Here is a 23,963-nt window from a genome sequence, read left to right as displayed (position 1 = left end):
TTTGTGTGTGGCAATTTCATCGTGGACACCCTTTAGTGTGATTCAATGTGCCATACACTTGAAGAGATAGTGATAGTGATTTTCAACATTTCAAAGTTTGAAACACTATAAATTAACGTGTACAACACATTGAATCAAGGTGAAATACACTTAAAGTAAATGTGATTGTGCAAATAAAAAATCAAGTGTTTAAACACTTCGATCAAACGCGTGGAATTTTTTGGGTGTAGTTTACACCAATGACGTTTATATAAAGTCCGAGCCAACAAGCTGTTGTTAGAAATGAAAATAGCCGGCGCCGGTGGTGTAGTGGTAAGCGTGACTGCTTTCTCACCCTAATGGGTCTAGGTTCAATCCCAGCCGAGGTCGGTGGGATTTTTCTGAGGCATAAAAATCTCTAGTCACGTCTTCCTTCGGAAGGGAAGTAAAGCCGTTGGTCCCGGCCCATTTGTGCTTGAATGGGTGCGATATCCTACGCAGGTGTGGAAGCTGCCTTCCTGCACATTCGATTGCCGTCAATGGATGGCAATCGATGTCCGTCGGTGATTGGCACTAGATTGCGGAACAGAGACCGAAGTTAAATAAAGGAAAGAAGAAGAAGAAGAAGAAGAAGAAGAAGTAAAAATATTGTAAACATTGCTAAACACTCAAGTGACAACGTCACCCTACCATAACATTCCGGACTGCGAACAGTGAGATTTACGACACTGCCAACAGCTGTTTCGTGTAAAAATATAAACATTGCAAAGAAATACGAACACCCCTACACATTTGCACATTTCACTAACACAACTAAACCTGTTGGCCCGGACCTTACATAAAGGATATTGAGTTAACACCTGTACTAGACAACCTTCACACGTTCACACTCCCGATCATAAGTTTGGGGTCATCCTTTAAAAAAAACATGTCAATGTTTTTTGCTCATTGCGATTTTCGATCTTTATAAATGATTTGAAAGGTGAGTGACATCTAATTCGTAGATAACAGGCCTAATAAATTTTATAATTTTTGTGTACTAAAACTTCCCCTAAAGTTGCAACATTTTCAAATATTCACCATCGTGTCAACTGGCAGCAGTACCAGCGCTGTGTGGACACAGCAATCGACTACGACTTCCAGCGTTCTGGGCTGCCCCACTTGAATACCAATTTCAATAGGCTAACCAAAATTATCCAGGCCAGGATGGTGAAGCTCAGAAATAACGATTTTGACAACAAGATTCGCTCTCTCTCAGATTGTGCAAAGCCATTTTGGAAGATGACCAAAATTAAAAAAAAAAATAAGTCGAGACCGATCCCTCCGCTCTCCTCTGTTGACTAGGACTCGAACTACTCATAACCCCAGTTGAAAAGTCCAATGCTCTTGGTCAACATTTTGTGATTTCACATAATCTTGGCCAGGCCATGGTGAGCTCCCATGGGCTTGCCGTACTGGAGGCAATGCCTAGAGTCGCTGACATCCCCGTAGTAGTGCATGGTGATAGTAGAATATCGGCTGATGCGGTAATAGCAGCTATTAGAAGCACTGAAAATATGAAGGCTGCGGGTATGGATGGTGTAGGCAACCTCGAGTTGAAAAACTTAAGTATTGACTTCTTCAACCATCGTACCGTTATCTTCAACAAATGTTTGTAACTTGGCTACTTCCCTGCATGCCAGAAGTTAGCCAAAGTGATTCCAATACACAAGCCTGACAAAGATCCTATTAGTGAAAAAAGCTATCATCCCATCTGCCTCTTGTCCTTTATCTCCTTTATTCGAAAAGTTGATACTCAGCCTGTTGCTGGAGCTCTCCAACGAAAATAACATCTTACTCAAGAAGCAATTCGGGTTTAGGAAAGATCATTCAACGATCCACCAACGAAGTAGAGTTACAAACATCATCAGGCAGAACAGGTCCGTTTCAAAAACATCTGCCATGGCATTTTTGGACGTTGAGAAGGCGTTTGACAATGTCTGGCATGATGGCCTAATGTTCAAACTGCATCGATAAAACTTTCCGATCTACCTCGTGAAGATCATCAAAAACTACTTGTCGGGCAGATCATTCCAGGTCCCCTCTGATACGTTCAACATTGATGCAGGGGTACCTCAGAGTAGCCTGCTTGGACCTATCCTATTCAACAATTTTACGTCAGACTTTCCTCCCCTGCCGGGTGGTGGTATCCTGTCAATGTTCGCAGATGACTCCTCCATCACCTATAAGGGTCGAGTGATCCGTGCTCTGGCGAGTAAACTACAATCAGGCCTGGATGTTCCGTCCGACTATTTCAAGAGCTGGAAGATTTGTATCAATGCAGCTAAAACACAAACCGTTCTGATTCCACACTCGAATTCACCTTGGCTTGTTCCGCCTGCTAACGTCAAGATGGATAGCACTCCCATTGAATGGTCGAGTGAAGTAGTCTACCTTGGTCTAACCCTCGATAGCAAATTGCTATTCCGATCCTATGTGGACAAGACATCCACTAAGTGTAACATCTTGATCAGGTCGCTCTAACCTCTGATAAACAGAAAGTCCACTCTGTCCCTCAAAAACAAGCTTGCTGTCCACAAGCAGATCATTCTGCCGGCTATTGAGTATGGTATGCCAATCTGGGAGAGCTGTGCTAAGTGCCACAACCTAAAGCTTCATAGGATCCAAAACAAGATCTTTAAGAATGATCCTTAACAGTCCACCGCGAACTCGTAATTCTCAGATTCACCCTACACCCAGCAATAGCTAAGCGAAAATTAAAAGCAGCACTCAGAGAATTGTTCGTCAAGTGGCATGTTTCTCTAGATTAATGATTCACCGTTCATTAGGTTACCGGATATTTATTTCGCATACTATTCTACATAAATTCATTGAAAATCTACAACAAATAGTTTTCTAAACATCTCATCGAACTTAACGCTAACTTATATGATTGATAAAAACAGAGGTGTTTCAGCATGCTGCCTAACTAAATACAAACTCATCTAGAGTAAAATTTAATCAATTTCTCGTTCGGGGAATTCTTCCAGGTGATTCGAGACACTGACAATTTAAACTCAATCTTACTAATCGCATGAGCTATTGCCCCATTTTTATGTTTTACATATGTACTACTTCTGGTCACTAGAAAACTAAAAATAATGGACGAAACAATTTCCCTTTCACAATAAATCCTACGAATACGACTTAAATGCTAGAGATTCTTCTTTTCTTCGAATACGTGTGATTAAACGATTATCGATAGTACGATGCATTGGGTTTTTGTGAAGCAGATATTGGCATCCACATGCTGTGTTTGACTTAAATTCACGTAAATTTATGCTTTTATTCATGCTTAAATGACAAACGTATTGATTGAATTGGAGGATATGGAATTCGAACGATTCTAGACACAAAGCTATGGTACTAAAGTGACTCATCCCTAATAATCCGAGGATGATCCTGAATGCATATCGGTATATGGCTCATTTTTTGCGATAATTCCCAATAAATTTGAACACATCATCTTTTGTTGCACTTGCAGTCATACATGCGGCAGTTAGTAGATCCAATTGACCGGTACCCACTGGTGTTCGTGGCTGAGGGCTTCCAGTGCGTCCGTCACGGCCCGGAATGTGACGTCAAAGTCCTCGTTGATGATGACCATGTCCAGGTACTTGTCGTACTTGCGCTGCAGTAGGGCACTTTCCTCGACGGCAGAAATTAGATCGTCATCCTATGGCGAAGAAAACAACGGTCAATTTAAAATATGTTTTGCATTGGAAACGAACCGTTTGTTTCCCGGCGCATGCGCCCGGTTGTCTGAAAACAATCTTACCTCGTACAGTGATGCCAATGATTCGAGCGTCTTGGCTCGGCGGGAACTGAACCGGATGGAGCTCTGTCTGTCGAACTACAGTTGGCGGGTGAGGATTGGAGGAGAACACAGAAACAGGACAACATTTAGTAAACATGCATGCATGGGTTATTTTCAAGGCACTTTGAATAAGCTTACATTATGATAGCCATTTCTAAAGATGTTAGGGTAAACGCTCCTATAGTTACGGTACGTTAGAAGCGTTAGGTTCCTATAGTTGTACATGGAGACTCCGTACACAACTATAGGAACCTAACGCTTCTAATGTACCGCAACTATAGGAGCGTTTCCCCTACTGACTAACATCTGGGAGTTAAACAGCTTCGCAGTCATGAAGCAATCAAATGGTTTTATTTAGTTATGGCCTGGGTGATGCGTAATAGACATATTGTGTTTACCCAAATTGTGCCATATATAATCAGTGCTGCGTGCTGTCAACAATGTCAATTAACGTAAGATATTGGTCTAGCACTGAATTTCACTTCCGACACAGATATTCGTAGTAAGCATAATATCAGGCGGTACGGCTTTGATATTACCACAAACGAAGTTACAGACGACTAACTGGCGAAGAAATCCATTAAAATAATGTGGTTCACTGTAATAGAATTTTCTTGGAAGCTTGTGCCATCATCCACCAGATGGGTTAGTTTTTTTGTTTTGATTTGAACAAAGTTGATTTTGTGTACAATGATTCTTTGACAGTGTGCAAAGAGTGCGTATCATTTTGTCATTTTTTTATGCATTTCAGTTTTGAGTAGAGTGAATGAGATAGAACCAAAACATTCTAGTACATTTGGTGAAAATGCTAGTTCAATCTAATAGTAGTGTTGCCATGTGGTACAATCCAGTAGTAGTGGTGTTACCATGTGGTACACTGAAAAATTGCAATAGCAGGTTAGTCACCAAAGTTTTCGAGCCGCTCCGTCTGTCACTTCGTTTGTGATATTACTCTCCATAAGATTATCACTGGAGAAAAGTTGAAAATCTAGCTTTTATCCCAATAAATCAATTTTTTTATATAACCGTTGCATTGTTTTAATATTACTGATGAGTTTTATAAAGATCGGTACTCGATTGGCTTAATTTTAGTGGTCCCTTTAGGATGTCAATGTGATTTGCGCACTGACATTGAGGCGAATGATATTGATATTATATCTGTGTGAACTGATACTGACATCAGGTGGCTAATGAAATTCAGCATTTTGTAGGTATTGATATTGATATTTTGCAGCACTGTCCCAGGGCTCGGAAGCTATTAGGTTTTGCACCGTCGGGGTTAACCTCAATCTGATGACAGTTTAGTGGTACTGTTTACGTGGACTTAGCCGATTTTTTCTTGGGTGGATTTTCTCGATAATTTTTCAGACTGCAGTGAGATGTAAACCACATTTCTGTAATGTTCACGAGCAACATCCTTGCAATGCGCTGTTCCTCGACAATTTTCAAGTTAAAATTCGGAAATTTTAGAATTTTTTTTTCGAAAAAACGACTAAGTGCTTGTAAACAGTACCACTGAACTGTCAAAAAGGTTCAGCCGATTAAACTGAGTTCATTCGTGACGTCACGCTGCAGAACCTAATTAGGTTTTGCACTGTCGGGGTTAACCTCAATCTGATGACAGTTCAGTGGTACTGTTTACGTGGACTTAGTCGTATTTTTCTTGGGTAGATTTTCTCTTTAATTTTTCAGACTGCAGTGAGATGTAAACCACACTTCTGCATTGTCCACGAGCAACATCCTTTCACCGCGCTGTTCCTCGACAATTTTCAAGTTAAAATTCGGAAATTTTAGAATTTTTTTTTCGAAAAAACGACTAAGTGCTTGTAAACAGTACCACTGAACTGTCAAAAAGGTTCAGCCTATTAACACTGAGTTCATTTGTGACGTCACGCTGCAGAACCTAATTGACCAATGCACGGGATGAACTGCATGAACAAATTTGACGTTTGAGCGGTGCCGTGTTTACTAAAAATGAACACATGAATAATACTCGCGTAACATTTAAAAATGGCCTATCAACTTATGTACATAAAACTTGTTAGACATTTTTCGTGCGAACCGAAGTACGCCCATGCAAACCAACAACACCATTGGGTAGGGTGAATTCTCGCTTTACCGATAGTGGTTTGGATTGCGTGGGTGATCTTCGGCTAGTGAGAAAAGGGCCTAACAAGTTGTTAATAAAAGTTGATAGGACCTTTTCTAAAGTTACGCGAGCATTACATCATGTGTTCATTTTTAGGCTCTGAACCATTTGGTGGATTATTTTAACTTTTGGTTAAAATTTGACAGATGAAAAGTTATCGATTAACCCTGCTATCCGAGCATGGTTATTTCTGACAGACAATAAGTTAAATTTTGACAACCGTGGCTCGAAAACCGGTCGATCGACAGCATGGGGATTTTCGAACATAGAAAATAACTTTCGAAATGTCACTTTTAACCACGAGTTAAATTTAACTCGGCAAATGGTTCACAGCCTTAGTAAACACGGCACCGCTAAAGTCAAATTTTTTCATGAGTTCATTCCGTGCATTGGTCAATATGATAGCCTGCTGTGTGGAAAATGTTATCATGGACGATGAAACATACGTCAAATTTGACTACAATACGCTTCCGGAGTCCAATATTATGCAATCCGTGATGGTCAGAAATTTGAGTTCATCGAGATAACGTTATTTCTGAGGCACCCTATATATGCCTAATGGGATACATTGAAAGAGCTAGAGCCTTAAAAAATTGAGTCGAATAAAACTCATGCACCCAAACATGCCAGATTACTGTTGACAAAAACTCGTAAGGCCACACACATTGACAAAGCAGATTCATTTCATCAAATCATTTTCCATCGGAAAGATCGAACCATAACTCACCGCCAAACTCCGCACCGATCCACTAGCCGATCTACGCTCCGAGTACAGCTGTTTCAGCTGTTCCATTCCCGGCGCTGCGATGAAGATCACATATGGCATGAACTCGGTACTATTGTGAAGGGTTTTCAACGCCGTCGGAGAGCAATCCAGGACGCACATTTTTCCTAAAAAATTGGTAATTTACACCAAATTATTCAATCCGACAATATCAACATAAAGTTCACCATCCACACCTTGCCGAATGATATCCCGAACCGAATCCAAATGGGTGCCGTACAGATTTCCATTGTGCTCGCCAAACTCTAGGAAGCTGTTTTCCTTGATTTCCTGCTCCATGGTTTCCCGATCGGTGAACCAATAGGCCTTGCCACTTTCCTCCAGCGGTCTCGGTTGACGAGTTGTGTCTGTATTTGGGGACAGAAAAAAAATGGATCAAACATTCAACTTGATTGACATTTTGCACAAACGCACGTGGCAACACCGAGCCAAACTTGTCCGGATCGCTCTGTATCAAGCGATTCTTCAGCGTTCGCCGCCCGACACCGGACACTCCGATCAGGACCAACGTTTTCCGCTTGAACGGGGGCATCTTGGTAACCTCTTCGTACAGCATCAAATCAGCCTTGTCGAAATCATTGTTCTGCTTGGTTTTGTACATTGTCTTGCGTTTCTTCTTGGAAATCTGAAAAGTCGGACGGAATTAGAAGTGTGCACAGAAGTCGAATATCCTCCGAAAGTTCTTACCCTGGTACCGCATATGCTAATTTTGTGAACATAATCCGCCTCCGGTGGTACATACGCCTGGCGGCGTTCCTCCAGCTCCTGCGACGGAATCAATCCGATGGCATTGTCCTCTCCGATGTGCCGAGCCTGCCACCAGTTGGGATCTTTCACGTTGATGATCTGCAGGATGTCACTCCGCTGGAATGCTAAGCCGATCTCCTGACACGGCAGCAGATTGTCCTCCACCGGGTCGTAATCGAACAAGGCACGCATGTAGCACTGGAAGTTTTTGGCGAAGGAATTTCCTTAGTCATGCTACTCAGGATTTAGGTATTTTTGTTTACATATTCCAACTACCCTAACAGGACTCTAAAATGTATAGATCGCATTCTTGAAATTATTTGCTAAAGAATATTTACAACTGTTCTGGAAAATCGGAATCTCAAGAGCAAATAATTTCGTCGATTGCTTCTATGACACAAACTAGCTGATCTAGACCCTAAGCCGTTAAAACTTACATACATACAGTGAAACATTGAAGAAGTGCACTTTTAGCCTATGAAGAGCTAGTGGTTTTCATACTTTGGTAGGGCAGCACACGTGTATCATATGTGCTTGCTATTTGGGTGTCATTTACAAAACCATTTCTCAAAGACATTGCTCTTTTCGTAAAGGTGATTTAGATCCGTTTTTTTATTATTTCTTCATCTAGTGCATCCACGTGACTGGTTGGTAGATTGAATACAAACTCAAAATCAGAACGAAAAGCGCAAACAAAGCTTAATGCTAACGAAAAGCAAATTTCAAGGGAAAACAACAGAAATTCTTTCAAAAGTACAGCTACTGGAAGGAAGGCGATGTTTAAGAAAATTTGGGTTGATCGAAGTTCCATAGAAGATAACCGTAAAAACGAATTGGCAATGCCATTTACTGCCGCTGTCTGTCCCATAGCCAAAATCATTTGACTGTCTTTCCAAACATTGTCAGAACAAGTTCAAAATATGGGTAATTAGCTAACATTTGTATTGAAAAACTTAGTTTTGACAAAAACGACTATGGAACCGACATGCAGCAGTTTATGTGAGTCAGAAAATATCGAACATTTCATCTTTCATATTTTGCAAAACGTGGAATTTGAACAAAAATTGTTGATTTTTCAAATTAAATGCGAATTCGCCGCACCATTCAATTAATTTTCTTGTTGTTACTTTTGCTAGATAGGAACAAACAAATTGATCATCGTTATATTTACTGCCACTATTCGCATAATAGTATGTTAAATGGAATCCCCCAGGACATGGGGATGGAACTGTTAGTTGCTATTTTTTTGCTATTTGCAGGATTTATGCATTGATATCTTTTATTAGCAGGATTAGTAATAAAGGCAGAATTTGTTATAATATTTATTGGAGTAAATTTAATATTTTTTCCTCAGCATTTCTTACGATTAGCTGGAATACCTCGACGATATTCTGATTTTCTAAAGGGTGATACGGTCAAAATTTGGTCAAGGGAAAACGCGTGTAAATCGGTGAAATCGTTTATTTAAAAAATCAAATTAAATTTCTTTTTCAAGTTCAATTAGTATAAAATTCAGGAAAAATATTCAGTTAGGCTTCCGCTTTTCCAAATCCGAATTGCCGGGCCTTATGCTTGACCCCTGCCATCAGATTTTGTACAGCCACCTTGTCCACCTTCTTCGCCGCAGAAAGCCAGTTTGCCTTGAACTGCTGCTCGCCCTTAGCAGTTTTTTTTGGTCTTCTTTAGGTTCCGCTTGACAATAGCCCAGTATTTCTCAATTGGGCGGAGCTCTGGCGTGTTGGGAGGGTTCTTGTCCTTGGGAACCACCTGCACGTTGTTGGCGGCGTACCACTCCATGGCCTTTTTACCGTAATGGCAAGATGCCAAATCCGGCCAAAACAGTACGGAACAACCGTGTTTCTTCAGGAAAGGCAGCAAACGTTTATTCAAACACTCTTTCACGTAAATTTCTTGGTTGACAGTCCCGGAAGCTATGAAAATGCTGCTTTTCAAGCCACAGGTACAGATGGCTTGCCAAACCAGATATTTCTTTGCGAACTTTGACAGTTTCATGTGCTTGAAAACATCTGCTACCTTTCCCCTTCCTTTTGCCGTATAAAACTCCTGTCCCGGAAGCTGCTTGTAGTCGGCTTTGACGTAGGTTTCGTCGTCCATTACCACGCAGTCAAACTTCGTCAGCATCGTCGTGTACAGCCTCCGGGATCGCGCTTTGGCCGTCGTATTTTGTTTATCATCGCGATTTGGAGTCACTACCTTCTTGTAAGTCGATAGTCCGGCTCGTTTTTTGGCTCGATGCACGGTTGTAGACGATACACCCAGCTTATTTGCGGCATCTCGGAGAGAGAGGTTAGGGTTTCGCTTGAAACTACCGGCAACTCTCTTTGTCGTCTCAGCGGCTTTCGGTTTTCGATTTCCCCCCGATCCAGACTTCCTGGCTGTCGACAAACGTTCCCCAAACACTTTAATTACATTTGTAACGGTTGATTTGGCAACTTTTAGCGATTTTGCCAACTTTGCGTGCGAGTAGCTCGGATTTTCGCGATGCGCGAGCAAAATTTTGATACGCTGCTCTTCTTGCTTGGACGGCATTTTGACAACTGAAGAGTGAATTCCAAAATCAAAATAGGAGCAACATTCTACACACACACCCCTTCAAAATGAGGGGTGTTCAGGTTTTTTAAATGCAAAATTGAAAGAAATACGTCAAGTTGATATTGACCAAATTTTGACCATATCACCCTTTAGATAGTTATTTAGCTTGAAATATTCTATCTTCATTAGGAAGAACTATTTCTTTATTTGGATTTATTTTCTTTACATATATATATATATATATATTACAGGTATACCTCTATTTGACGTAACTACCATTTTTGATTCCATCGTCGATTTCTCGCAATCGATCATTCAATCAAGCAAAATAATAAAAGCATCGGACAGACAATGACAACAATGAGAAAACAGGTTGTCTCACTATCATTAGACGAAACTACCTATCATTTGCTTTCTTGTCATTTTCCAATGATCAAGCACTCATGAGAATAATTTTTATGCGGTTTTGACATCAAAATTTCTAACTGCTTTAGATCAACTTAAGCCAGCAACCATATGTAATCGACAGAGTAAATATATTCTTAATATTTCGTCGGTACAAGTAACTTTAATAGCAATAAATCAGCTAGTAATTACGATGACCACAACACTGCACAGTGGTCCAGAATGCAGATTTAGGTGGAATGATATGTTTTGAGCCTGAAATTGAAACTTTAGACTAAAAGTCTCTTCTACAAAGTTGTTCCTTATAGTTATGCCCTCATTTTTATGACAATGAATTCTAAGGTGGTTCCTATTATCATTAAAATCAAAAATCTAACTTATTTGCTCTAAATCGGCCAATTTAAAAGATACAAAAAAATTGTTTTCTACAAAGTTGCTTGAAATTAGCTCAGCTATAACAAATTATAAGAATGTAAACCTTAATTTATTCAAACAAATAAGTTAGATTTTTTATTTTCATGATATTGGGAACCACCCTAGAATTCATTGTCATAAAAATGAGGGCATAACTATAAGGAACAACTTTGTAGAAGAGACTTTTAGTCTAAAGCTTCAATTTCAGGCTCAAAACATATTATTCCACCTAAATCTGCATTCTTAACCACTGTGCACTGTCACGTTCTGTCATGACAAAAGATTCGATGAAATTTTGAAGAAAATCTCTATCATCGTTTTCTCATTGGATGATAGTGACAGAAGTATCGCTGTAAATATCGCGTGAGATCTTTCAATGAAAATGGCATTTTGCCAGCCCTGATTCAAAATATCGATTTTTGTGATTTTATACCAATTTATACCGATTTTTTATTAATCACATGATTATTACCTGCCCGTGCTCAAATTTCAGAGAAAACTATTGTGAGAGAATTTTATCTTTTTGAATATTTCAAATATTTTGAGTCTTTCAAAGGCTCAACAATTTGTTCTTCATTAAAAATTATCAATGCTTTACTCTCTTTCCACTAGCATTTCCATTTCCTCGTCGTTTTTGGCTACCCAGAATTTGAAAAACAGCTGATGGGATTCTCGTCATTCCTGGGAATCGGTAGATAATTTTGAGTAAAAATTTGTTAGCCCTCAAAATGATCAAAATTTATTCATCTTTAAAAATTACTCATGCTTGATACTCCTTCAACCAGTATTTCCATTTCCTCGCCGATTTTTTGGCTACCCAGGAATCAAGAAACAGCTGATGGCTCATTCCGGTAATTCATGGGAATCGATAAATGTGACCAAAGAAGTCCATCAGAATGTTATTTTTTTTTTAACTTTCTTAAGATTATGTAACCTTCCCAATTCTTCCAACTTTCCCCTGGAATTTTCTTCATCCTTACCCCGTAAGTTATTTTCTAATTGTTTGGTTTAACGGCTTTCTGTGTCTAAAACATTCAATGTAATCTGCCCTACATTGCGACCATGGGTTGGGGCTAACGGAATCGCTATCCTGAACATCCGGGATACGTCAGTCGCCGCGAGTAACCATAATAGCGGCAAAATATTCGAAAAATCGCACAGGTTGGCCCATAGACAAAAATCGACTTTCACTATGTTTTGTTTGCGTAAACTAACTACTAAGAAGCGTTTATAGATGCCCCTGCAATGTAAGCAAGTATTGATAAGCTTGAAAAAGCACCACAACTACTATTACAGCCATGTGAACTGTCAGTGTTCAGAGAGGAAAATAAACTCGAATATCGTCTAGAAATTTCACTGTTTTTTAACATACTCGGAAAATTTTTCTACTGCATAAAATCAATTTACTCCCATACAAATGTCAAACGTCACTGATAACAGCGCCTCTGTCAATCAAAGGTGGAACTTTGAAGCACAAGTGTTAGTGAGACTGCTCATAAACAGTGACTGTGTGTGAGACCTAATGTCACCGAAACGAATAATCATAACACTGTATTCGTTATTGTTTTTTGTTTTTCTCTACAAAATTTCACTGCAATTATAATCATAATCCCAGCAAACCGGTAGTTTTCCAACTCCAAACCGAAAAACTTGTCATGGTGGATCAAGTAAAGGATTGAAACTCGGATCGATACCTATTGAAAAGTCACTTTTAATTGTGAACAAGTATCCGAAATATTGTTTATTTTGCCTGTTGGAAGCAATCAATTACAAGGAATTGGAAGCTTCCATCACTATTGAGTGAACTACCGTCATTCAGAAGCTGGTGAAAATTCGAGGATTCAAAAAGAAGAAAGATCCGGTACCTACATCACGATCCCACGGAAGGCGTAGCAGGATCTAATGTCGGAGAAAATAAATATGAAAGGTTGAAGGACTGTAATTCCAAACGGTACGTATTGATAAAGAATATATTTCCATTTTAGATGTTGTCAGGACATGAAACCACCGGATAGTGACCCTCTGTATGCTCTAACAATTCTTGGAATCGACCGACCCCTTCCAGAGAATGATTACAACAGTGTCGGATTGGCCAGCGACAATCAAATGGTCAGCGAGTACTGTGCCAAGTTGCCGAGCGTCACAACTTAAATCCCCCCGCTGTGGCCAGGTGTCAAAGCCGTGCGGAACGGGCATGCATTTTACTAATGCACCATACGAATGCCCATAAATGCATCACTAAAGGGCTTAGGAAAAGTGGAAGATAATTCTGAGATAGCAAACCAAAGAACGAGGAATGATGCCATTGTGAATGTCATCATTGCCATAGTTTTTATTTTCAAAACAAATCTGTTCAATTTCAGCTGGAATTTTACTCATTGTCAGCATAAAGCAAACGTTTCACTTTTTACGACAATCATAACAAAACCAATAATTGACAGCTATTTATTTCTACCTATGTGTGTGAATGCACTAGTTAATTAACACACACCATCATAAACTCGTTCCACTTTTGCTCAGAAGAGGCGTTGCCGTTACTGCCTCCTGATTGATGGCAGAGTTGCCAGTCTTCTTGATTTGTAGTCTTCGATAATAGTCATGTTCAGTAGAGTGTGCTACAATTACCCATTGGATTTATTTTGGTCGAATAGCTTGAGTAGAATTTGATCTAAACATTTGATTAAAACACTATTCAAACTGTGATTAACGATTCAAAAAGAGTTCCACCCCAAACTTTTCATAGAATTGTTGGTAAAATTGTCCTTTACAAGACCATGTATGATTTAGCTGCAAACTTTTCCAACTCTACCAAATGTTTAACCTTTTGTAGAACAACGCCAATTGCTTTTAAATCGGCAGATTTTTAAAAAATGGGTCACATGTGATGAAAGCAAAAGAACGCCATGTTTTTTCCGCTATTTGGCGTCATGCTTATCGGTTGACACACCTGAGCACGTTTTGATCTGGATCTGTCAGAGTGGAAGTACATTGTGCTTCGAGATGCTGTGAACTCCAATCATAAAGATTGTTTTCCAAGTATGTTTCGGTTACAGAGACAGCTGCTATGGTAGATCTTTAAGATTTGCTCAACCTAACAGTTAATGGCATCACTAAAGTAATACAGATAACTCACCCCACAAAAGTAAGATTGGTTTGTAAGTGGGGAATGGATGGTAGTTCTGGTCACAGCATTTATAAATAAAAAATTCGGATTCAAATGCAATCGACGAATTCTTATTCGTAATTGCTATGGTTCCTCTCAAACTCATTGATACAGAAACAGAAGATACTTTGTGACACAACCCCCGACCAGCCTCTACGGATTTTTGCAGACCTTAAATTTTAAATGAGCAAGCAACAGTGGAGTCTTGTATCAGTAAATTAGTTCCATATGAGACATGTGTAGGTGATACCAATCTTCACGTTTGCTATGAATTTCTTTTTACTATGCTGAATGGAAAAGCTTGCAGTACGCTGTCACACGAAAAAGCAGCAGCTAAGTCTTACATTGTTGGCGCAACTCTAAAAGATATGAACCATACGAAAGTCCAAGAAAAAACTGAGAATACAAACAATTTTAGATTTGGATTACCCGTTCTGCATTGTTGGATTAAGTTGTTTGCGTGCCTGCTGCATATCGCATATAGTTACGTGACATTTATTTCCTCACAAAGATTTGTTTACTAACGATTTTTTTAGGATGACGTTTAAAATCTGGCAGGTTCGTGGACAAGCAAATAAGAAGAGCCACGAAGAAAGTAAAAAAGGATTCAGCAACAGTTTAAAGTTCAAATGGGATTAATTGTTGATAAGACTAAGCCAGTATACGGTACTTCTAATGATGGTAACACTGCGCCTAATTTTTTTTTCTGATCCTGTTACAAGTGCGCGTTCATGGTACGATTTTAAGAGTAGTAGCCAGCTGAAAACGAATTGATAGTCCCAAATATCAAACATTATTTCAAGAATTTTGATATCACAAACATTATTTTGAATTAATAAAATGAACTTTGACATATCAGACATTTATGCGATCACTTACTGCACATGTGTCATTCATGCAAATTGTAGCGCTGAACCTCTAGAGAAGCTTTTTCCATAACACCGATGGGGTAAAATTACGATAACTTCATCTTTTTGTTTTTGTCCCGCTACCCCCTACATTCAACGGACTGTGAATCGTTTCAAACTCATAAATTTGTCTTGATTGTGGCCAGTGAAACCGGAATCAGGATCATCCGGGATAGGCTAGTGGCCACAAGTAACCAGAATATTGGCAAAATATTCGAAGAATCGTAAAAATAATGTTTTATAGGCATTGTAACATTCACGTGGGTGAATGTGATAACACAATCTTTAATATTCTAGCCAGGACCAATGGTCCACAATGACTACCAGAGAACCTGGATCAGATTCCGGACTGTGCCAATAGTGTCCAGTGTCTTATTGACATTGTTATATTCACTTGGGTTTGTTATGGAACCAATATCAATGTGACCATGTGTCACAGGAATAATCTCAAACTGTTTTCAAAAGGCATATCTTGCCTTTTTTCCGACATTGAAACCACCACATGATATGGTTATACCTTACAAACATTACCATATTTTTGAACCTATGAAATCGAATTCCAGAACCCCTGATATGTCAAATGAATCAGCACAAATAAATAATATCCTGGTCACAAGTATGAACTCATTCAAATAAGACTTTTGTTAGCGGTATCGAAAAAAAATCGCGATGCTCTATGACTAGTTTCATGAAATGACCACTTTTAAGGTTGATCAACTCATGGCTATTAAGCCTTCTAGAAGTGACCGCAGAGCTCTGGAACCATTTTCATGAATTGACCACTTTAGCGGATATTCCGAATCATCCCGTAGCCTCAGGGTCCATTTTACAGTCACTAGTCAAAATTTATTCTTATCAGACTTCTTTAAGTCTTTTCGATAAAAATTCCACTGACCTCTAGAAACAGTTTCATTAAATGATATCCTTTACGCTTGTTCCGGATGAGCACCCGCAGGGTTCACTTTTCCGGTCATGCCTAAATTAATTCTAGTAAGACATCATCCAAAAGTACTTTGGAACGAAATCACAGTGCTCTAGGACTAGTTACATGCATTGACCGCGTTCACGGTTGCTCCGGATCTTTCGGAAGGTCAACCCGTGGCCCTCCAGCGTCCATTTGTCATCCGAAGTCATTCTAATGAGACTTCTATAAATGCTTACGGAAAAAATCGCGAAGCTCTACGATCAGTAATATTAATTGGTCACTATCAAGGCCGTACCAAATCATCAGAAAGGTCACCCCGTAGTCCTCAGAGTTCATTTTCCTGTCACAAATCCAAATTTATTCTAATGAGTCTCCCATAAGTCGTATCGAAAAAACCGCGACGCTTTAGGATCATTTACCATAATTGCCCTCTTTTACGGTTGTTCTGGATCTTCTGGATCTTTTGGCTGGTCATCCCATGACCCCTCCAGTGTCCATGTTTTAGTAATAAGTCCGAAGACATTCTTATGAAACTTTCATTAGTTGCAACAGTTGTTGCAAAGTTTCCGGTTAGTTAACCCCTCCCCCTCAGTGTCCATTTTTGGAATCAAGTCCGAAGCCTGGAAGCATGCTTTCTCCAAAGGGTGGCCATCTATCTGCTCCACAACTACCACAAAGACAACAGGATGTTATCTCGTCAAACTAAACAAAAATCAGAGATGGGCCCCAATTAGCTCTCATACGTGAATTCGTTAGAGCCGATTTCTATAGCGCGGTTTCAACAAACAATTGTGTAGGTCCATTCCCAAATGAGTAGAAAAATGGCTCTATTGGGGACGGACCTACACAATTGTGTGGGTCAGCTACAGACCCAGAAATTGTTATAGTAGATAGAAAACATAATTTATAGATTTTTTTTCTGGAAAAATCAAGTTTACGAGACATAAATCGAGATACAATCAAGATAGGCGCTTTGGCGTCAAACCAGCCAACCCGCTCTTTTCTTATACTAGACCCTCTTTACTTCAGAATGACCGGAACAGCCATAACTAAAACATACACATTTCCCTCATTTTCCGGATGCGATTTATAGACTCATTAAAACACAACTGTAACCTCATTAACGGATTTCCATAAACTTCCATCGATTCCAGTAGTTGCAAAATTTAAGCTCAATTACAGCAAATCATAAATAATGCCAAACAATTTTGAAAAAAAATTCAATCTTTCCAAAGCAGACATAACTCTTCAAAACTAAAATCACACTTCAACAAAAGAAGAAAAAAAAACGTAAACCCGTCAAAATATTTCGCGCAACTAACAAAACTCCTAAACACTAACAAGCACTCTAAGGCCAAAAACTAAAGCTACACGTAAACAAAAATCTCTAGTAGTTAATAAAGAACAAAACACTCAACTTACCGTCAGCTTCTTGCCCGTCTCTATATTTTTCTTTACCTGTCCACCACCCATCATGATCCGAGCGGATTTCATCTCCTCCTCCAGGCTGGGACCGATCTTCAGCGTGACGGACTCCTTGGCCCGGGAAATTTCAGTCTGTAGCTCTTCCGGTGTGTTCACCTGCACGCCGTTCACTTCCAGTATCACATCGCCGGGATGGAGCAGCCCCTGCCGATCGATCATTCCACCGGCAATGATACGGGCCACCACCAGCTGATCGTGCTCGTCGACTTCCACCGTCAGCCCCAGCGGTTCGTTCGGATTCCTCCGAATCCCCACCATCTTGATCGTTTCCCCGGGCATTCCCCTGGCGGCCGTCGTTACCGTTGCTGCCGTAGCCAGTGAAGAACCTCCTCCTCCTCCGCCTCCTCCTCCGCCGCCGTCTAGTTCCGAACTACCACCGGGTGAAGTCGGCGATGCTGCGCCGCTCGCGGAAGGACTGGGTGGATTTTTCAACCGTTCTACGACGCCTTCGCCAACCTCGTCGTGCGCCTCGATCAAGGCCCGGAAGTGCGGATAGCGAAATATTCGCGCTAGTTCACGGGCATGCGGATTCCGTGACAGACTGCACCGATCGACGAATTCTCGCAGCAGAGGGACGTTGTTCAGCCGGATCGGTACCAACGGTGGTGCTACCTCTTCGAGTTTGTCTTGGATCTGGAAGGAAAGAAAACGGGGGACGCTTTATTAAGCTTGATCGAATTAATTCGCCCGAATGGGTCAAGGTGTCGTTATGCTGCATTGGGTTGTGTGATGAAATCGGTACAATATAGAAAAACTTGAGCGAATGAACCGCGGTTGGATACGGACGATAATTACACAGCAGCAGCAGCACAGAAGCGTGTACGTCTACGGTTGAACGCGGTCCGAACGTGACTCGAAGCTGTGTCTGAACCACTCGGTCGCGAGGAATGTGTGCCGTTTGATGTTGATACGATGCATGATTTCGCGATTGATCGTGATCGCGGTGACACACAAAATGCTAACGCTTGATTCAAGCTATCCAGTCGGTTGTTGTTTTCTGCTCTATGCCTAATAGTTTTTTTTTTTGTTTAATGATACCGAACGGGGCAGTTAAAGACAGATAGGTAGCAGAGACTGAGTGGGCAGAATCACATGATATCGACAATAATGCTCGATGAGTCATGTCTGTAGAATCCTACGTTGCACGTATAGGTAGGTGTAAATGCTCGTTCAACATGGCAGCTGTTTAGTCGTAGGCTTTTGCGAGCGCAGTCTTTGACAAAGTTGTTTTGTATAGAATTCTCAATCTTCGAGTTCGAGTGAAATTTGAGCAATATTGAGATTTTTGGAAAGCAAATGAATAGGATTGATTCGTTTCCCATACAACATTTAAAATTCTCCCGCAAATCGAGATTGGAACCAAATTCGTTCAAATTTTATACCGATATTGGAGACCTCATACGAATTGAAAGAGGTAGTAGGGAACAGGCGGTACTTGGAAAAATGGTCATGAACACAGCAAAACCGTAACCAAACATTACAGATAATGTTAAAAAAAATTGTGATACGTACGTAAATCCTTAAAACGAAGCGATATCGATTAACTTTGCACTGTAAAAATTTGCACTTTCAAAGCACTTACAACTTTGTAAAAAAAATTAAAAAAATAAAAATTCAATCTAAAAATGTATGGGAAAGAAACGCATTTTAAGGGGTTTTGCACTCCATTATTGCTCTATAGTTTCGTCCACTTGGTAGATAGATAATGTTTGTTTTCGACAAAGTTTCTTAAACTGGCTCCATGTGCATTGTTTCCATAAATTTTCATCAATTTTGACCAAACATCAAAAAAAATTATTTTTATCTGAGTATATATCCCCCTTAAGCCAAAATAGTCACTTCTCAAATTAAGTACTCAAAAATGAACAAACATTCTAGAAGATATCAAAATGCTTCACTCAATACTTTCGTTGCAAATAACCAGCAGGACTACCCAACCATTCAAAAACTTAAACTTTTCTTAAATGGCTGTATCTATGTGATGAACATGTTTAAAGCTGCATTTTGTTTAATTATCATTCATTGTGGGGTAAAATTCATAATAATGAATTAAATTAGGCTAGAAATCATTTCTGAGATCCAGAGACCACGTCCGGCCCACAAGCCGTAGGTTTGGCAGCGCTGGCATTGAGCATTAGCTCCAAAGACTGATAAGTAGGAGACGGCGGGGGAAGACGGACACCCTTTGGATTATTGAAATAATCAATTCTTTAGAAAACTAAATGATGTAGAGTTCTTTGGTATAGTATAGTTGATATTGTAAAAAACATTTTAGCTTGATAACTGGTGAAACGACAAAATGAACTACAAAAACAAACATTGTGTATGGCACTTGTTATTTTCTATTTACGGAATTTAATGTTTAAGACCTATTACAGGTCGGACTCTATTATCCGGTGGCTTGAGAAAAAAAGTTTCACTCCGGATAATCGAGACTATTTTTTGTTTTCGTTGCCGCTTATCAAGGACAGTATAAAAGATGATGAAAATAATTGCCCAAATTGAACGTTTTAAAATCATGTTATTCCTTTTTCCTGTTAACAATAACTGGAAAACAACTTTCAATCTTATGTTTCGCGACCAATTTTCATCTCGCTTTATTCAACAATGGCTAAAGTCACCCACAATTTTGAGTGAACCTATGAGAACTCTATGCGCATATCTGATGCTTTGAAGCCACCCACATTGTTGAGTGGATCCATTAGCATTATGGCGGGTCAACTTATCAACCCCCTGCTGTGCAAAATTTGATCGAATTTGTTTAAGATCTGGATTTGCGAGAGAGCTCTACTGTATGTATGGGAAATAGAACAAAGCTGTTCAGATACCTACCTGTCAGAAATTTAAAAGTAGCTCAGACCAAACATCAGATACAGGGGAAATGACCCTAATGTTGGCTAATGGATTAGGCCCATCGCTAAAAATCTGCAATTTATCAATTTTATCTAGATTAACGCGTCATTGGTACGGTACTAATGGCTATTTTTGATCGCTATTGAAAATTTAGTCGATTGCTGAATCTATGTATGGGCCCAAATTAGGAGCATTTAGGCCGACATTACATCCATTTCCCCTATATTAAGTATACTAAGCGGAACAACGTTGTCGAAAACTGTAAATCAATTCGACATCGAGACAAAAAGTTATTATAATTTTACTTTAGGCCAAGTGCTCCGCACGTACCTACAAGCCCTATATACGCCTGTAGGTATGCGTGGAACACTTGACTTAAAGTAAAATTATAATAACGTTTTGTCTCGAAGTCGAATCGATCTGCGATCTTAAACAAAGTTGCTCTGCATAATAATTACCAATCTAAGTTCATGGTTTGGTAAAATTTGATCCATTTTTGAATTTTTGGCAAGCAAATGAAGAGTTTTGTTTCGCTTCATACTAAATTTGAAATTCTCCCGCTAACACAAATCATAACCAAATTAGTTCAAATTTGGCAAATGTTGGGGACCTCAATACAGCTTTAAAGAGCAGTGGGCAGCAAGGGGTTGTGATCCGCCAACATGACCCACCCTCATTTTCATGGATCCAACGAAAAATTTTGATTGGCGTGTACAGGCCTCTTCATGAGGGAGGAAAAGCCTCATATTCTAGGCAGTATCGGTTAGTGCAGCTATGGACGCCGTAAATTTCGAGCAAAATATTATTTAGTAAAAGTGGATGCTGAACTTGTTCATAGCAAGGGGAAAATAGCAGATGGTCCTGAAATATTCTACAATCATCCTGAGGATTTTACTGAGATTTTTAAGCTCCTAAAGATTTTTGAAATAATTTCTAAGCAACATGATATTATGAGAGGATTTATAACAGCTGAGATTAAAATTACTGGGCAGATGTAGATCTTCAGAATATTACTTGATCAACCTGAAGTCCTAAGAAAACAACCATAGGACTTCACGGTAATCTTTGATCACCTGATAATCTTTTGAAAATGACTGGTCAACATGACATTATGAGTGAATATCTAATAAATACCATTTGAATTGATTATAAAGGGCGAACACGAAATTATTGCGACACATTCAACAGGGCATAACTTTTTTACCATTGGGTAAAAATCAACCAAATTTTGCACACTTTCTCATTGATGTGTATTGTGTACATGCTGTCAAACTCGAAGTCGTTTTTTTCGATTCAACGAAAATAGAGGTGAACCAAAGCGAGTTGAGAGAACAAATTCTTTCCAAACACCTGGAATTTCCTGACCTGTCGCACCGGCAGTTGGGAAAAATGTTGAATATTCACCATTCAACCGTCTCCAGAGTGTTGAAGCGGTTCCAGGAGCGGTTGACGTTGGACCACGGCAAAGGAGCTGGAAGAAAACCGGGACCGGAGAACAAAAAGACGGAGGGAAAGGTGAAGCGGATGATTAAAGCAAATCCCAACGTCTCAAGCCGTGATTTGGCTAAAAAGATCGGCATGTCGCAGAGCTAGGTCCAGAATGCAAAGAAGAGAGCTGGACTACATACATACAAGGTACAGAACTTCCCAAACCGCGATGAGCGGCAACAATCGACGGCTAAAACTCAGGCACGGAAGCTCTACGAGAAGATGCTGACACAATATGGCTGCTGTGTGATGGATGGACGACGAAACGTATATAAAAGCCGATTTTATATTTTTTAATTCCGGGGTTGGAGTTTTTCACCGGCAAGAGAAAGTTCGATGTGGACGACAAATTTAAGAAGAAGAAAATGTCGAATTTCGCCTAAAAATATCTCATTTGGCAGGCCATCTGCTCTTGCGGACTGAGGAGTGAGCCTTTCGTGACAAAGGGCACAGTAAATTGCTAGATCTACAAATCTGAGTGCCTCGAGAAGCGCCTTTTGCCGTTCTTGCAGCAGCACGACGAAGCTCCGCTATTTTGGCCAAATTTGGCATCATGCCACTATTCTTAAAGTGTCCTGGAGTGGTATGAGGCCAATTCTGTCCATTTTAATCCAAAGGACATGAATCCGCCAAACTGTCCGGAGCTGCGCCCGGTGGAGCAGTACTGGGCAATAATGAAGCGGGAACTTCGGAAGAGCAAGAAGACAGTCAAAGACGAGAAGGACATGTTAAGAAAATGGAAAAAAAAATGAGAAACTGGTACCGGATGACACTGTAAAGACTTTGATGGAGGGCATCAAGCGAAAATGCGTTCAATTTTACACTCAAGGCTCCATCGATTAACTTTTCTTTTGACTTTTGAAGTAAATATATGTATAAAACTACCCTAAAATTTTGGTTTGATTCTAAACATTATAAGAAAATTGGCATGACATTTTCGGTGTCGCAATAATTTTGTGTTCGCCCTTTAAGATTATTTATATGATTATAATTCAAGTATTGGAAAACTTCAGTCTGCAATAATTTATTATTGATAGGTATTATGTAAAATACCTGACAGATTTTATTTGGATTCCTGAACAGATAACGATCTTCATAAAAGTTCCGGTGAATTACAAGTCTTGAACAAACATCTAGAGGGCTTAGTGGAAATATTATTCAAATGGTTATACAGTCACTTCTACCTAATACGATATTGAAGGAACCAAGGAGTTAGGGAGGTAACTTTGAGAAATTTGTTTGAAGAGAGCGATCCAAGTAGCCTGGATTTCCATAGAATTAGGGTATTTTTTCAAGAGTTCATTGATCGTGTATTATTTTAAAGATTAATTAATTAATTTAGCTTTATTTAGGAGGCTTTCAGCCTTAAGCTTGTTTTTTAAAGATCTTTATCTGCCCAATAATTCAAATCACAGCTGTCAGATCTTCTCTCAAAAAGTAGGTTGATCAGAAATTATTCCAAAAAATTCCAGGTGATCATAGATCTCCGAATACTCCTCAGAATATTTGATTTAAGCTTCAGCTTGATCAGGTATCATACGGAAGTCCTTCAACTGCCCAATAATTCAACTTACATCTCCTAGGTATTTTGCAAGATACTATGTTGCTCAGAAATTATTCACCTTCAGGTGATCAAAGATCTCCTAAAAGTCCTCAAAATATTTGTTCAATGCTTCAGCTTGATCAGGTATCATTGTGAAGATTTTAAAATGCACATTAATTCAAAGCATATCTCCCAGAGGACTCGAGTTTCGAACGCCTTTGGATACGGTTGTGTTTTAAGTTTGTTCTCTGTTTTGTTGTGCATTCGCTTTCATAGTTTTCGGCTACATTTGCCGGATTAGCGGTGGCACTCTACCTCCCGGACGGTTATACGTGTGTGAGTGGTGGTTTTCTCGCTTTTCCGAGAAGTTTAAGAATCGAGAAAGAAAACATGATTCATCATGTTTGCAAGCAATAGAAGATTTGACGCTATGTGCGTTGTTTGATTTTTTCTTCCGGACCAGAAATGTGTGGCATCACGAGTGATAATTTTAGTTTATTTACGCGGTGATAATGTTGGTTTACTCGCAACTATTTTTGAAAAAAAATTAAGTGTTTTGGAACGAAAGTGTACCAAAAGTGCTTCTGAACGTGTTTCACAGTTGGGTGTGGTGAAATTCGTCCATTCCCGGTTGATTGTGAAAATCCGCATCACAAAATTACCCACCGATTCCTTTTGCCGTTCGACGACGACGGGTGTGTTTTCGCGAGA

The 23,963-nt window shown here is 39.7% G+C and overlaps 1 protein-coding gene across 4 annotated transcripts in view; it reads right to left on the bottom strand.

Annotated features, from left to right (window-relative positions):
• Positions 1 to 2,803: 2,803 nt before the first annotated feature.
• The window catches only part of vari (MAGUK p55 subfamily member vari), a 139,601-nt gene continuing 118,441 nt past the window's right edge, over positions 2,804 to 23,963 (bottom strand). For 2 of the 4 annotated variants that reach the window (XM_065224078.1, XM_065224081.1), the window contains 7 exons: positions 17,306 to 18,001; positions 7,456 to 7,713; positions 7,183 to 7,393; positions 6,945 to 7,115; positions 6,712 to 6,875; positions 3,797 to 3,871; positions 2,804 to 3,694 (listed from right to left, as the gene is read on the bottom strand). In XM_065224078.1, coding sequence (XP_065080150.1) covers positions 3,518 to 3,694; positions 3,797 to 3,871; positions 6,712 to 6,875; positions 6,945 to 7,115; positions 7,183 to 7,393; positions 7,456 to 7,713; positions 17,306 to 18,001 — 1,752 coding nt within the window. In that variant the 3' untranslated portion in view covers positions 2,804 to 3,517. The remainder of the gene's footprint in view (positions 3,695 to 3,796; positions 3,872 to 6,711; positions 6,876 to 6,944; positions 7,116 to 7,182; positions 7,394 to 7,455; positions 7,714 to 17,305; positions 18,002 to 23,963) is intronic. The other 2 variants (XM_065224079.1, XM_065224080.1) reach the window with 2 other exon arrangements.

This window comes from Ochlerotatus camptorhynchus, unplaced genomic scaffold, assembly GCF_037179485.1.
Source record: "Ochlerotatus camptorhynchus isolate MF236.1 unplaced genomic scaffold, CSIRO-AGI_Acam_v1.1 ptg000204l, whole genome shotgun sequence".
In the NCBI taxonomy this organism is placed as follows: domain Eukaryota; kingdom Metazoa; phylum Arthropoda; class Insecta; order Diptera; family Culicidae; genus Ochlerotatus; species Ochlerotatus camptorhynchus.
The sequence above is the reverse complement of the archived record's forward strand: the minus strand, read 5'-3'. Positions and strand labels throughout refer to the sequence as shown.